Raw genomic sequence first — 14,546 nt, 5'->3', positions numbered from 1 at the left:
TGGGGTTTTGACCCAAACTCAGTCCCCCGGGCTCCACGGGTGTAGAGGCTCGAGGGTCATGGAGGCCAGCTCTGGATTCACTAGGTGTCGGGCAGTCCCTCTAGAGGCATGTACTGAGCCTCTTAGGAGCTTGTGGAGGCCGATCTGTCCAAACTCTCGAAGGTCTCCAGCCTGCCCAGGTATTAGTGGTGGCAACTGTCCATATGGGACTTCAGAAGGGGAGAGGCTGCATTTTCTGGGCGTGCATCTGATCTTGAACAGGACCAAGGACAATACATCTGGCCAGGACAGCCCTGTTTCTTAACATTGTTTTGCCAATGCTGTTTTAATACTTCATCCTCTCCGCTCAGCCTGATGACTGGGGGTGATACCAGGTATGCAAGTCCCAGGTCAGGCCAACTGCACGAGATATTCCTTTGATCACCTGACTGACAAAAGCAGGCCCATTGTCTGACCCGATGCTGCTAGGTACCCTGACCAGGGAATGATTTTCTTGGCTAGTGCTCTTGACACCTCTTCAGCTTTTTCTGGGCAGGTAGGATATGCTTCTACCCAGCCTGTAAAAGTGCAGACCACCACCAGAAGGTACCGATGTTTTGGTTGGCTGGATCTCAGTGAAGTCCATCTCTAAGTGTTAGAATGGGTAGACCCCCTTCTTCTGGAGGAGTAGCAGGAGCTTGGGCCCCTGTCCTGGGTTGTGTTGGGTATAGCACAAGCAAGCCTTGCTGGCTAACTGAGTTAGAGTTGCCAATTGAGGAATGACCAGATATTTTTGTAATAGTCCCTGTAGGGAGGTTTTGCACAAATGGATGATGTCGTGTGCCAGCCTTACCAGACCTGTGGCTGCCTTTTCTGGTATTAGGATCATACCTTCTGAGTTTTCTTTAGCCCCTGTTTTATGGGCCTGTTCATTTTTTTGTGAGCTGTACTCTGGCTGGTCCGGGAGGACAGGGAGGGCAAAGCATACTTTGGCTGAAGTAGCATCTTCTTTTTGGACTTCTTCTAAGAGGGCCGCTTTTATTGCTGGCCTGTCCACCAGTCCATTTCCCTGGCTGATCTTGTCTGGCCAGTTGGTATGGGCCAGACAGTGGATGACTGCAATGGCTCGGGGCTTCCAGACTGCCTCTAACAGTTGTAAGATTTGTTGGCTGTTTTTGATTTCTTTCCCTCCAGATGTCAGTAGGCCTCTCTCTTTGTAAATGGCCCAGTGGATATGTAAAGTAGCAAAGGCATAATGCAAGTCAGTGTAGATATTGGCTCTCCTCCTGTCTGCTATGGTGAGGGCCCGGGTAAGGGAGTATAATTCTGCCTGTTGAGCTGACCAGTGGTCTGGCAGCCATCCATGTTCCACTACTTGTGTGATGGTGGTCACTGCATACCCAGTATGGTATCCTCCTTCTTGTAGGCTCTGACTTCCATCAGTGAAGAACTACAGGTCAGCATTAGGAATAGCGGTGTCTGTTGGGTCAGGCTGGGAAGAGAAGACCTCATTTAAAACCTCCTCACAGGAGTGGAGGGGCTCCTCCTCCTCTTCTGGTAAATATATGGCCGGATTGAGAGTCCTCACTGATTCAACTCATATTCAGGGGTTTTTACCCAATAAAGCCTTATATCTGGCCACTTGTTCCCCAGTATCCATCGACTGGTGGTGCCATTGAGCAGAGAAGTTACTTGGTGAGGGACCCAGAGTGTGATGTGTTGTCCCAGAGTCAGTTTATCTGCTTCTTGCATTAAGAGGGCTGTTGCTGCCAATGCCCGGAGGCATGGGGGCCAGCCTGAGGCCACAGGGTCTAATTTCTTGGACAGGTAGGCTACCAGTTGGTTCCATGGCCCCAGTGGTTGGATCAGGATACCTAATTCTATGCCTCCTTTCTCATGGACATAGAGGTGGAAGGGGTGAGTGACGGCCGGAAGAGCTAGGGCTGGTGCTTCGCCCAGTTGTCTTAAGTTTTTGGAATGCATCCTCTTGTTCAGGGCCCCAGCATAACGGTCCTGTGGGGGTCCCCCTTCAGTGCCATGTAGAGTGGCCCAGCAGTAGCCGAGAATCCAGGGATCTGTAGGCAGCAGGAGCCCGCAGCACTCAGAAACTCTCTCAGTTGCGTCTGGGACTCTGGGCGCGGGTACTGGAGGATTACCTCTTTTCTAATGGTTCCTAGCCTCCTTTTACCTCAGCTCAAGTGATACCCCAAGTATGTGACCTCCTCTTGGCAGATCTGTGCTTTCTTTAGTGAGACCTTGTATCCTGCTTCCTGTAAGAGTTGGAGTAGCTCCTCTCTTCTGGCTCTGCATGCCTCCAGAGTGGGGACCGCCACAATATGTCGTCTACATACGGAGGGTGGTGCAGTCTTTTGGTCGGCAGTTCTCTAGGTCCCGAGCCAAGGCCTCCCCAAAGAGAGTGGGGGAGTTTTTGAAGCCCTGTGGGAGCCTAGTCCAGGTCAATTGTCCTTTTGCTCCTGTGTCAGGGTCCTCCCATTCGAATGCAAACAGTGACTGGCTGGCCTCTGCCAGCTGCAGACAGAAGAAGGCATCTTTAAGATCCATACATGTGAACACCTTGGCAGTGGGTGGAATCAAACTCAGCAGAGTGTACAGACTGGGGACAACTGGATGAATGGTCTCTGTTACTTCGTTCACCCTGCACAAGTCTTGAACTGGTCGATAATCATTGGACCCTGGCTTCTTGACAGGAGCTAGGGGGTGTTCCATGCTGATTGTACTTCTTTCAGGATTCCCTGGTCTCACAGGCATTGGATGTGTGGTGCAATTCCCTTCCTGGGGTCTAGAGGTATTGGATATTGCCTTTGGTGCACCGGGTTGGCTCCTGGTTTGATGGTGACCAATATTGGAGGGTGCCCCATTGCTAGCCCAAGTCATGCATCTTGGTCCCAAACACCTGGGCATTGCTCCATGAGATGAGCCGGGAATGGTTGAGGTCCAACGGGTTTGTTGTCCCTCGGGGTGTGTATGCGCCACTCTTCTTCAAGACTAACTTCCAAGGTTAGCACTGTCAAGGTGCTCCTGTCAGGCAGTCCCAGGTCCCTAGATACTGTGGTGCCCAGTTTAGAAAGTAAGTCTCTTCCCAGAAGGGGACCTGGGGCCTCTGGCACGTACAGAAATTGGTGTCCACCAACTGTGCATTCTTGGGGTTTGCAGAACCAGTACTTCTTAGTGTTTCCAGTGTCCCCTATAATGGTGATTGAGTCCTTAGTGAGCCGACCAGTTGGAGTGGTCATGGTGGAAATGGCTGTCCCAGTGTCCAGAATGAAGTCTATTTGGCGGCCCTCACCGTCAATCTTGACCATGGACTCCTGAGGGCCAATCAAAAGGGAGCCCGGTTGGCCTCAGTCTAACTCATTTCCCCAGGCTCTAGGTTGTAGGCTTCCTTGGATTTGGTGGCAGCCACTGTTACTTTTTTCTTTTCCTTTTTCTCCTTGTTAGGACATTCATTTTTCCAATGTCCCTCCTTGCAGTATGCATATTGGTTTTTCCCAAGAGGGTTTTTCCATCCTTTCCTGTAGGGTCCCCTCTCCGGCCTTCAGTCTTTTTGCCTCCCTCCTTGAGGCCTATTGCCAGAATCTTTGGCTTTTTCTCCAAATATTTTTCCTTTTCCCTTTTGGCCATTTCTTCTCAGTTTGCTACCACCTTGGCTGCTATGCTAATGAGTTGGTCAGTGTTGGCACCTGTAAAGTCCTCCATCGTTTATAGCTTTCAGCGAACATTGGGGCAGACTGTTGGATGAAGGCGGTGTTAATCACGGATTGGTTCTCGGGGGCCTCGGGGTCAAACGGGGTGTACCGACGATAAGCACCACATAACTGGTCATAGAACTGGCTAGGCAGCTCATCAGGCTTCTGTGTGACTTCACTGATCTTGGTAAGGTTGGTTGCCCCTCTTGCCCCTTGGTGGGCTCCCTCCAGGATAGCTTGTCTCATGTGCTGGATGATTGGAGCCCATCTGGGGTGTTGGGGTCCCAGTCTGGTCTGGTGTCTTGGATTCTCTTATCTGCCCACTGCTGTGATTTGCAGTCTGTGGTAGAGCTTGTGTGATTAGCCAGGCTCTGGCTGCCTGGTATACTTGTCTGCGCTCATCAGAAGTGAAGAAGGTGGACATGAGTTGATAACAGTCATCCCAGTTGGGCTGGTTGCTGTGCATGATGTTGGTTAGGAGCTCTATCACAGCTTGTGGCTCCTCTGAGTATGCTGGGGTATGCTGTCGCCAGTTCAGGAGGTCGGTGGTGGTGAATGGCTGGCTGATACACGTATTGCATAGATCCAGCCTCGTATGACCCATCTTCCTGGGGTAATGGCGGCCTGGGAGCCTGACGGGGGCATAGAGCTGCAGCTGGGGCCCCTCCATCCTTACTTGTCAGCCTCCCAGAATTTGGTGACCTTCCCCAATGGTTTATCTCTCCCTTTGGGGCCATTGGAGGTAAAGAGGGGTATAATGAGGGAATTGCTGGGTGACATGGGTGGGGGTCTGGGACTGATGTTTCCTCCTTTTCATTGGAGTCTGCTGCATTGGACTGAGATCTTGTGGAGGCCGGAGTGGCTGAGGGCACTGGAAGAACAATGGTGGTGGATCTGATGATTCAGATTCTGAGGTGTGGTAGACTTCAAATTTCTTTTCTTTTACTTTGCTGTTAACCAAAACGGCTGTGTACCTCTGGGGGGCATGAAAATGGAGGCAGTGAGGCAGGTGGGCGGCCAGGATGAACCAGGAGTCCATGTAAGGAAACTGGTCTGGATGGCCTGGGTCCCTAAGGACTGTGTCTCTGATGTGAGTGATGATAGCCAAGTCTAGAGTGCCCTCTGCTGGTCATCCTGTGTTAAAGGCGGGCCATTCCAATTTGCAGAGTCTCCTCAGCTTAGCTGGTTTCATTTTAACCCCATAGTCACCAAAACAACCTTCCCTAAGGTTAGCAAGCATAGTCTGGAGCACCGTTGGGCACTTTGACCCAGAGGAGCCCATTTTATATGTGCCTGATAATTGCTGATGTTGCAAGACAGACAAAGGAGCGGGGATGTCTCATGGTGAGGCCACAAAGATGCTGTCCTGCTCTCCTGGTCGCAACCCCAAACAATGAGGTCAGATGTGACTTAGCTATAGTGGGATCAGCCCGACAAGATGACTTACATCAGGTGCTAGCCCAATCCCACCGTAGACCATATGTCAATCACCATGAAATTGCAGGAGGAGCCCACTCGGACTCTGTACCCTTCAGGGCACCATAAGGGTGCCCAGCTTTGGAGTCACAGATTCGAGCTTGAAATGCAAGTGAGTCAAGCCACACAGTCAGTCACACACCATTCACTCAGTTTAAAATAATCAGTCCCTATTTATTTCTCCTAAAATCCTGGCTAGCCTTAAACTCAGTTGACCAGAATCACATCGGTCCCAGAGGAAGGGGACCCATCACATCAGGGTTCAGCTGGTCCCCTGCAGAGGATCAGTCCACGCTGGCTCCTTACACTGACTACCCTGGGGTTCCTACCTGATCCAGATGTCTGGTGCAGGTCTCCATTTTGCTCCAGCAGTCTGAGGGCCTGGTCCTTGGCACTGCAGCCTCTTTCACTCATCTGGAAGGAGACCCCAGACTCACATCGGGAGTGTGCACTTCCCAGTTCCAGCAACCTCTGCAGGCTACAGGGCCAGGGAGTGGGGACCCACTGCCCAATGGGGCGTGGTGGTCTCTGTCTCGCTGGGGCCTCCAAAATGTTGCAGAAATGTGACTGACCTGCGAGAATAAGACTCAAACCCAGGTGACTGGAGGAAAGGAAGTTTATTACGCCAGTGGGCCAGCACCTGGATATCTCCAAAATGGCACCATCGCCGAGCTCAGGGTATCTACAGGAAAGTAGCAGCAAGCAAGCAGGGAGTGTAGAAGCAGACTTGGCAGTTAGCTTTTCAAGGTTACAATATATCATGTCAGCACAGCTGTGGACAAGGCTGTCTGCAGTTTTAGCGAGATAGCTGGATGCAGCGGCCCCGGCACGGGGAAGGGCTTTACTCATCTTTGATCCTTTCCCCAGCTTTGATCTTTCTCCAGTTTCCTTACCAGGGTGGATTTTTATAGTTGATATATCAAAGTCATTTTCATATTTCTGTAGAAAAAATTTTAAGATTTACTTGACAAACTATCAATATTTTAAGAGCTGTAATTGTCTAAGCTTTCTAATTGTATGCTAAGCTTTCTGATTCTTACCAGAGCTGCTTTTTCCTGGCAAAGCTTAAACATTAGTCTCCAATCAGTTAGGTTAATCTCTAATTTTATAATATAATTAACTTCATCTGACCTGGTTACTGGGTGTATTTCAGACATCAGACTGATACTTTTCATGAAGCCACTAAGAATGTTTCAATTTTTAACTCTGACCTTTTGGAAAGTTGACTCATAAAAGCAAGGCTGCTACAGACTGTGGAGTGGAGCAGTTAGGAGCTGTAGGCCAAAGGGTACATTTTCATTCATAAGATGAAAAACTCTGAAAATCTGATGTATATCTTTGTGACTATATTTCATTGTACTTTATTGGTTACTTAAAAAGTAAGTACTCTCTTGCTGAGAGTAGATTTTCAGTGTCTTCAACACGTAAGGTAGCCATTATGTGTGGTGATGGAATCATTTTACAGTGTATGGATAAATCAATGCAATTTTTGTCAATTTTGCCTAAATAAAGCTAGGAAATTATTGATTAAAAACTGACCTTTTGGAATCAGTCTTTCTTTAATCTGCTAGTTATACTTTTCTTGTATTGTTTCTTTCCTGAAACAGTAACAAAGATTCTTTAAGAAGTACCCTGACTTATTAATGTGTTTTCAAAATGTAAAATGGCTATAAGAGGTATATAGGGCAAAATGCCTTAAAAAAAACTAATGACATTTCTCTTTATTTATAGAGGTACTTTCTTGTTGGGAGCAACCATGCAGAAACAAAATACCGGGTCTTGAAAATTGATAGAACAGAACCAAAAGATTTGGTCGTAATTGATGACAGGGTAAGTATCTTCTAAGCCTGATTACAAACAGAAATGTTCGTATGTGGTGTTTAAAGGATATGAAAAATCCTTGCAGCTTTTAGTGACGTATTATTTTTTTTTATCATACACCTAAAAGTTAGCTTTTTCTTTCTTTTTTTTTTTTTTGGTTGACTAGAATTTGAATCCTTAATCTATTTTCTAGAAATTACTGATGCCAAGAAGCATGCCAGAATTATACTTTGTCTTTCAACTTGATTGTTTTGGAAAACACACTCTTCAAATAATATAATGAATATATTTTCTTAAAGAGCTGACAGTTTAAGGATTCAGTGTAACTTAATATTGCATCTTCCAAATAGAGTGTTTATTACTGTGCTTTTCATATGAAGCTACTTGAAGTCCAGAAAGACTTCTATGTTAAAGACTTTATTATGCCACTAAAAATCACCTCTAATACCTCTTCAGATGACTTGCTGTACTCTAAAGAAATGGGAAGTGATTCCTACCCAGACATTTTATTATCCAGAGTCAGGACTACAATTAGAACTAAGTTAAGTGGCACAGAAACATGAAACTGTTGGTCAAAGTGAAATACAGCATAGCAGTGTTGAGTAGTTAATTTTAGCTTTTTCAAAAGAAAGAACTTGGCTTGCCCTTTGTTCTGAGGCTTCTATTTCTGAATCCATGTAGATTCCTGGTTTCTCAAGTATATACGTAGCTATAGTTTGTAATCCTTTGCAAAACTATTTTCTGTGTTATAATAATTTTGGATAAATTCTTTATTATTTTTTTGCAGTACTCCTGAAAGACCGTCCCCCACATTGCTTGGTTGCTTTTATTAATATAATATAATGGTTCTTGACCTTACATGGGAGTGGGCATGATTGATCAGGGAGGCCTTTGAGAAGCTAACAACTGTGGGCCTTCTCAAAAAAATGCACAAATATCCAAATAATGCTGCAAATTATTTTAAAGGATTCACAGACTTATGGAAATAGGTCTGTAGATCACTTCAATCTCTGAATTCCTGTTTCCTAACATAAGGTTTCAACCTAATTTTTTAGTATAGCAATGTAATCCAATAACCAACCTCATTGCTAATGTTAAAGAACTTGTTGGCTTTTTGAAATGATAGCTTAGTCATACATTATATAGTTTATGAAATAGTTAATGATTCTTATAAGCAATTTTTAATTTTCAGGGGTAAACAAAAATAATCTAAAGCATAAACATAACCTTACTCTTAATTGCTATGCTTAATTGTAGCACGTGTATACTCAACAAGAAGTGAGGGAACTTCTGGGCCGCTTGGATCTAGGAAATAGAACAAAGATGGGACAGAAAGGATCCTCTGGGTTATTTCGAGCTGTCTCAGCTTTTGGTGTTGTAGGTAAGACGGATGCCTCTCTCTGACTACTTTTTTGTTTGTTTGTTTAATAGACTACTTAATGAGAGCTTATAAGGCTATATGGCTTTATAGTCTTACTCATCGTCTTTGGCTTTGATTGTTGAAAACTTAACTATCCATCAATCAGATATCAAGTAGCATTTATAAAACATCAGATTATGTGCTCAGCACTGTTCAGTTTTATACAGGATAGGGACAAATATAGAAATGTTTTTGGGCCTTTGAGAAGTCTGTTGTCTGGCTTGTTGTGGAATGAAAAGGTAAAACTTAGCTTGGACTGTAAATATCTGCCCGTCATTCTACAGCAAGAATGACCAATACAGTAAAGCTAGCTTCAATATGAACAGACTGCAGCGATAGAGCGTTAGGACTCTCTTCTTTGCATGCCCACTACTTTCTTACTCACCAAGAAACTGTCTTTAGAATCACAGACCATCAGAAACGTTGCTGTTTGAAGTTGTGGGAGGAAGATAGGGCATCTCACTCTTAGCTGAATGATGTGAGTCATGACGACACAGAAGCAGCTTCAGTTTACAACTCAGGTGCAGAACTTCAAATAAGGTGTTCTGAACACAGTACTCCTTAGCTATCCTAACTTCATTGTTTACAAGGCAACAAGACTTCAGGTTTTCTTCGTAGTTCAGACTTGATGTTGGTTTCTTTAAGTACAGTCTACTTTGGGTCGAGCCTCATCCTTTAAATTTATCAAAGCTCTGTTTCCCTTTCCTTTTCTTTAGTGAAATGCTTCCCAGTTTTTCAGTGTGGTAGGTTGATAAACTTGTTTTTACTGTACTATTGACTTGTTCCTGATTGGGGTAGAACAGAGACAAAATTCAATGCATACAAAGCAATTCCAAGATTATAATTAAGAGCAAACTGTAGAATAAAAGTTTAATTTTGTTAGAGATTACATAAGTGGTAGATAACTTGGACCTTGAACAGTCAGAAAAGATTTCCTGAGTAGATGAGAGTCAAACTGGACCCTGACAGTGGAATAAGATATGGATAGATACAGGGCAAAAAGGAGGAGACTCCAGGAGAGGTGACAGCAGAGACACAGGCATGAAGATGCCCACAGAAGCTGGAATGTTGGGTAAGGTGAGGCTAGATTGTTCAGGGACTTGGAAATGTGGAAACCAATTCAGAAAACAATTATATCTCAGGGTTTCTGCTGCCAGAACGTTATTTTGAGAAAAATTATCTGTTTCTTAATCCTATTGGACTATATGTAATATTGGCCAAGTAGTTTGTACAAATGTTAACATTTAATGTGGACTTGTCTATTCTATATAGTTTCTAGTTCTTGGGTTTTCTGACTAGCACTTTCTATTTTGACTTACTATTATGTTATTATTATTATTTTATTATTTTACAGTTCTGGGGATTGAACCCAGTGTTTTGTGCTTATATACTCTGCCACTTGAACTCTGTCCCCAGTATAATTGATTTGTTGCAATCAATTATATCCTTCCATGTTTGGAGTTGTTTTTCCCAGTGTGCTCTCATAGCTTCTGTATAACTCTTTTAAGTCCCTTTTGGGTCTTAGGTGGTTGCCAGGGGAGGAAAGAGTGATATGGCATGACTGGCTTCTTTTCCTGGCCTCTTTGATACTCCTGCTAAGTCTTGAAAAGTCCTTCAAGGTTACATGTTGATTGGATAAGTGTTTATGGGCTTGGTATGTCCGCATATGTCATGTGAGTTCATGTGTTTAAACTATAAATTCTATATATGTCAAATTCCACTTGAAAGTCCTCCTTATATTGTAAATTTAAGAAAAAAACTTGGAAAGAGTGTGTCTGAGTACTTTTGACAGGCTTTAACTTAAACAATAGTTACTTAATAGTTTAACTTTATTTCTTTAAATGCTGATACTGTATTACAACTTTTTAATGGAAATTTCCTAAGGCATATGTAATATTGATGCTTATTAGTCAGGGTATATTATTCCACATTTGAAACTTCCTTGATAATTAAGTGCAACAAAGTAAAGATTAGTTATTGAACTGTGTTAAAAATAGCTGCCCTTTCCTCTTCCAGAGTTGTTTTGGGCTGTTTGCCTTTACATTAAATGGCCCCTAGACTACTAGACTGTTTGTTTTTATGGTACTTTGGTCATTTTTCATTGATCTTGATATGTTTGGTTTTAGTAGTATTCTCCACTTAATTTTTAATCGATTAATAACAAGTTTACAAAAATAGAAGCCTTATTTGAATGTATTTGATAACCAAGTTAATAACCAGGTATTTATTTTACACATGAGTATTATCTAATAAACTCTGGGTGAGGACTGACGGTGTCTCCCCTGTTTCTCCTATAGGTGACATCTTAAAGGTGAAACTTTTTAGCAATTTCTCTTGTAGTTAGATGCCTCTTTGGCTTGAAACTGTTATTGGGTGTTGAAGTCATTGTAAGACTTCCCTACAAGTAACCAGACATAGTAATATGCTAAATAGTTATTTACTATTATTGTTACTACTGTTTTTGATGGTGTGGGGATTTGAGCTCAGGACCCTGTGCCTGGTGCTCTACCAATTGAGCTACACTCCCAGCCCTTTTTGCTTTAGATATTTTTCTAATAGAGTCTTGCATTTATGCCCAGACTGGCCTGGTCTGTCTGTGATCCTCCTATTTATGCTTCCCACATAGCTGGGATGACAGGCGTGTGCCACCTTTCCCAGATTTTTGTTGTTGTTGATTGAGATAGGATCTCATGTGCTTTTTCCCCAGTCTGGCCTCAAACTGTGATCTTCCTGATCTCTGCCTCCCTGGTAGGTAGGATCATAGGTGTGAGCCAGTGTACCTGGCCTGCAGTTGTTTTTATAGAGTTGTAATTTATGTATTCTAGTCTAATTATGTAAATAAAGTTTAGAATCAGTGAAGAGTAAACAGAGTTAAAAGTCTCTGTTTTTTTAGTACTATCTTGAAATAATGAGGGACACTAAAACTTTAAGATACTAAATACTTATCTTTGAAAAAATGTGTTATCTAGTTGTCAAAACAATACATGTGTTCATACAAACGAGAATGGTTATCTTCTATTCTAAAGCTAAAATATTTTCTCTACTAATTTGCAGTGTGCTCAATTTGTGAATATTTTGTTAGAATGTTTTGAACTGTTACATTAACTTATTACACAGTGATGCGTCTAGAGCAGAGCTCCTCAAGTCTTTGTGGTAAAGCACCAGTTTTCCTTAATGTCTCAGACCAGTACATGATACCATGGTACACAGAATGCAGATTGTATGCATGTGACTCAAACTCAAGTTCAGTAACACCCAAACCAGTCTATGTGAGGGAAAATTCATTGATCATGCCATAGGCAGTCTTCTTTGCCTTAGAGAGAGAGAAATCTCTTTTGCCTGAGGATCACCATCTTGCCTTCTAGAAACTATGCAGTGAAATTGGTTTGGAGTCAGAAGTACATAGAAGAAGATGAAAAAACTTGTTTAATATATTTGAATGATGGCTAGGTAATTCTTGGTAGATGCCTGTGCCAAACTAAAGCCTTTAATCGTTGCTTTATTTGACAGCAATCTTTTTAAGAGAGAGATTTCCAACTGATAGTAAAAAGGAAGAAGAAAATAATCTCACTTATATTAAAAGCATTTGTTTTGGAAAAGTAGTATATTGACTTTCCTTCATACAAATTATGAAGGGAAATGTATAATGATATAAAAAGGCTGGAGCTAAAAAACATAAAATTAAAATTCAATTGAAATGCAGTTTGAAAGAAGTTGTTACAGATAACTTACTATGTAAAAAATAAATATATAGCAAGAATAAAAGGAAAATGAATTTATTTCAGAAGTATTTATTACTTAAAGCTAATTAGAGTCTCCTTTTTGAGTTTTTTAATGCTCTTTCCAAGAGCACAAAAGTTACTTTTATAAGTTTTATCTTTCTAAAAGAATCATTACTTCCCAGCTTGCTAATGAAGTTGTCATCAGCTGTTTTTCTTTGTTTCCCATTGCTGTGTCCTTTGGCTTTAGTAAGGGAGGTTTGGACTAGGCTATAAGGGAGAGGAAGAAGACGAAATGAACATTTAAAAAAACACTATGTGCTTTATTTGATCTTTATAATATAAGTTTAAAAATAGTTTTAATGGCACATTTTTCTCAGTAGTGTGGTTTATGAGATGATAGAGGCATCTTTCCGTTATAGATTTCAACTCATTTATGTTAGTATATCCAGTTAGTAGCTTTTTTTTTGTCAGTTGAGGATTGACATAGATATTTGTTTCAATTCTAGAGCAAAAATTCATAGTGCGAGGATCATAACTTAGACTTTATAGAATATAAGAGGAGGAGTAGGGAGAATGTGTGCAAGTTAGTTTTAAGAGATAGGAGATTCTTGGTTTACAGTTTTTTTTCTTTCAGTACTTTGAATATGTCATCTCCATGCCTCCTGAACTCCATCACTTCTGGTGAGAAGTCTAACTGTCTTATCTGACTTGCCCTATAAATGAGCTGAGCCAGGATTCTTGGCTTATCATGCCTTGGTTAGAGCTTCTGCCCTTATAATTGGGCACTGGGTGGAAGAAGGAGCCGAGACTTCAGCCATTCTTATCTGAAATAGGGCTTCTGCAACACAGAACTGGAGGGGATGAGAAGTGTGGCTGGCCTACCCTTCCTGAGCAGGAACTGTCATTCTAGACAGGACCTGGGCAGAGAGAAAAGAGCCCTGTTTTCTTGGCCAGACCTGCTTGGAGTAGATAGCCTATCACAGGGAACTGGGAGCAGGTATGGAAGTAGGCCATGATTTAAATGCCATAGACCTACTTCCTTCCTTCCTGCCTTCCTCCCTCCCTCCCTCCTTCCCTCCCTTCCACCCTTCCTCCCTCCTTCCCTTCCTCCCTTCCTTCCTTCTTTCCTCACTCCCTCCCTCCCTTCCTTCCGACTTATGGTAACTACTGTGTGTCTGAAAACTTAATGATACAAAACATTAATGTATATGTATCTTTCATTAATCACCAATATAGAACATATGCACTTTAATGATTTGACATAAAATATAACTTTATTTTAGAATTTTCTAATGCAGGCTGGGCATCCTTGATCCAAAAATGCTCCCAAATCTGAAACTTTTTGAGTGCCAAAAGATAACCGAGTGGAAAATTCCACACTACAAACTTTTGTTTTATGTACATCTTTTTGGTAGTATTGGCAGGCACTCTGCCGTTTAAACTGCTCTGCCAGCCCAAAATTTAAAAAATATTATATAAAATTACTTTCAAACTATGTGTATAAGGTGTAAATGAAACATAAATGAATTTCATGTTTAGACTGTGTCCTATCCCCAAGATATCACATTGTGTGTGTGCAAATATCCCAAAATCTGAAAAAACCTGAAATGTAAAAGTTTTCTGGTTCCAAGCATTTTGGATAAGGGATGCTCAACCTGTATTAATAAGAAGCTGAATTGTGAGAAATGATATTTGTGGAAGCTTGTATGAAGGATGTGTAATTTACTGAACATGCACACACACAGTTTCTTAACTCCTTTACTTTTCTGGGGATGGCCACCACTGCCCCATATAAGTCACCTCATTACTGTATAAAATGGTTTTCAATGCAATGTGACCCTGTTCCTCGGTTATAGTTGATAGCTTTAGGGCTGGGCACCCTACTCAAGTTTGGTCGATCCAAGTCTTTTTCTCAGAATTCTGGAATTGAACTTGATAAGAAAGTCAGGTTCTTTCTAGTGAAGCTGTTAGTTGGAATGCTTAGGACTGTTAGCATCTGTGTTTCCCACAGTGTGGTTCAGAGGATTCTTGGTCTATAAAAGAAATATGAATGGGAATGAAGTAGAAGTTCAGAGATACTTCTTGATGAGGTGTTTTTTGACGCTTATTCACATTTTTCCCCATGTGTGTCCTGGGTCACTTCAGTATCTTCAATATAAATTCCTTTTTTAGTTTAAGCTGTCTTAAGTTGAGTTTTGCTACTAGTTATCAAGAGTCTATAAAATTTGTTTTTTTGAGGAACATTTCCCAAAATATGTTCCTTAAAACATTTATCCATTGGTAATTATTTTTTTAAAGGAGAGGAAGAAGGTTCCATGATTAAACAAATTTAGGAAGGCATCTCATCAATATTTACAGAGCATATGACCACAGTACTGGAAAGTTATGAGAATTTATGTGGGCTTTTTTGTTTGTTTGTTT

At 42.0% G+C, this 14,546-nt stretch overlaps 2 protein-coding genes across 4 annotated transcripts in view; both read left to right on the top strand.

Moving 5' to 3' along the window:
- LOC109680782 (polyphosphoinositide phosphatase-like) overlaps positions 1-14,546 on the top strand; it is a 134,751-nt gene that overhangs the window by 12,813 nt on the left and 107,392 nt on the right. Inside the window, 2 exon segments of the mRNA XM_074077010.1 lie at positions 6,894-6,992; positions 8,241-8,364. Of these exon segments, the coding sequence (XP_073933111.1) occupies positions 6,894-6,992; positions 8,241-8,364 (223 nt within the window).
- LOC109700001 (polyphosphoinositide phosphatase) overlaps positions 1-14,546 on the top strand; it is a 328,419-nt gene that overhangs the window by 208,561 nt on the left and 105,312 nt on the right. The window lies entirely within an intron of this gene.

This window comes from Castor canadensis, chromosome 1 (genome assembly GCF_047511655.1).
Source record: "Castor canadensis chromosome 1, mCasCan1.hap1v2, whole genome shotgun sequence".
NCBI classification, from domain to species: Eukaryota; Metazoa; Chordata; class Mammalia; order Rodentia; family Castoridae; genus Castor; species Castor canadensis.
This window is presented reverse-complemented; position numbering and strand designations above follow the sequence as displayed.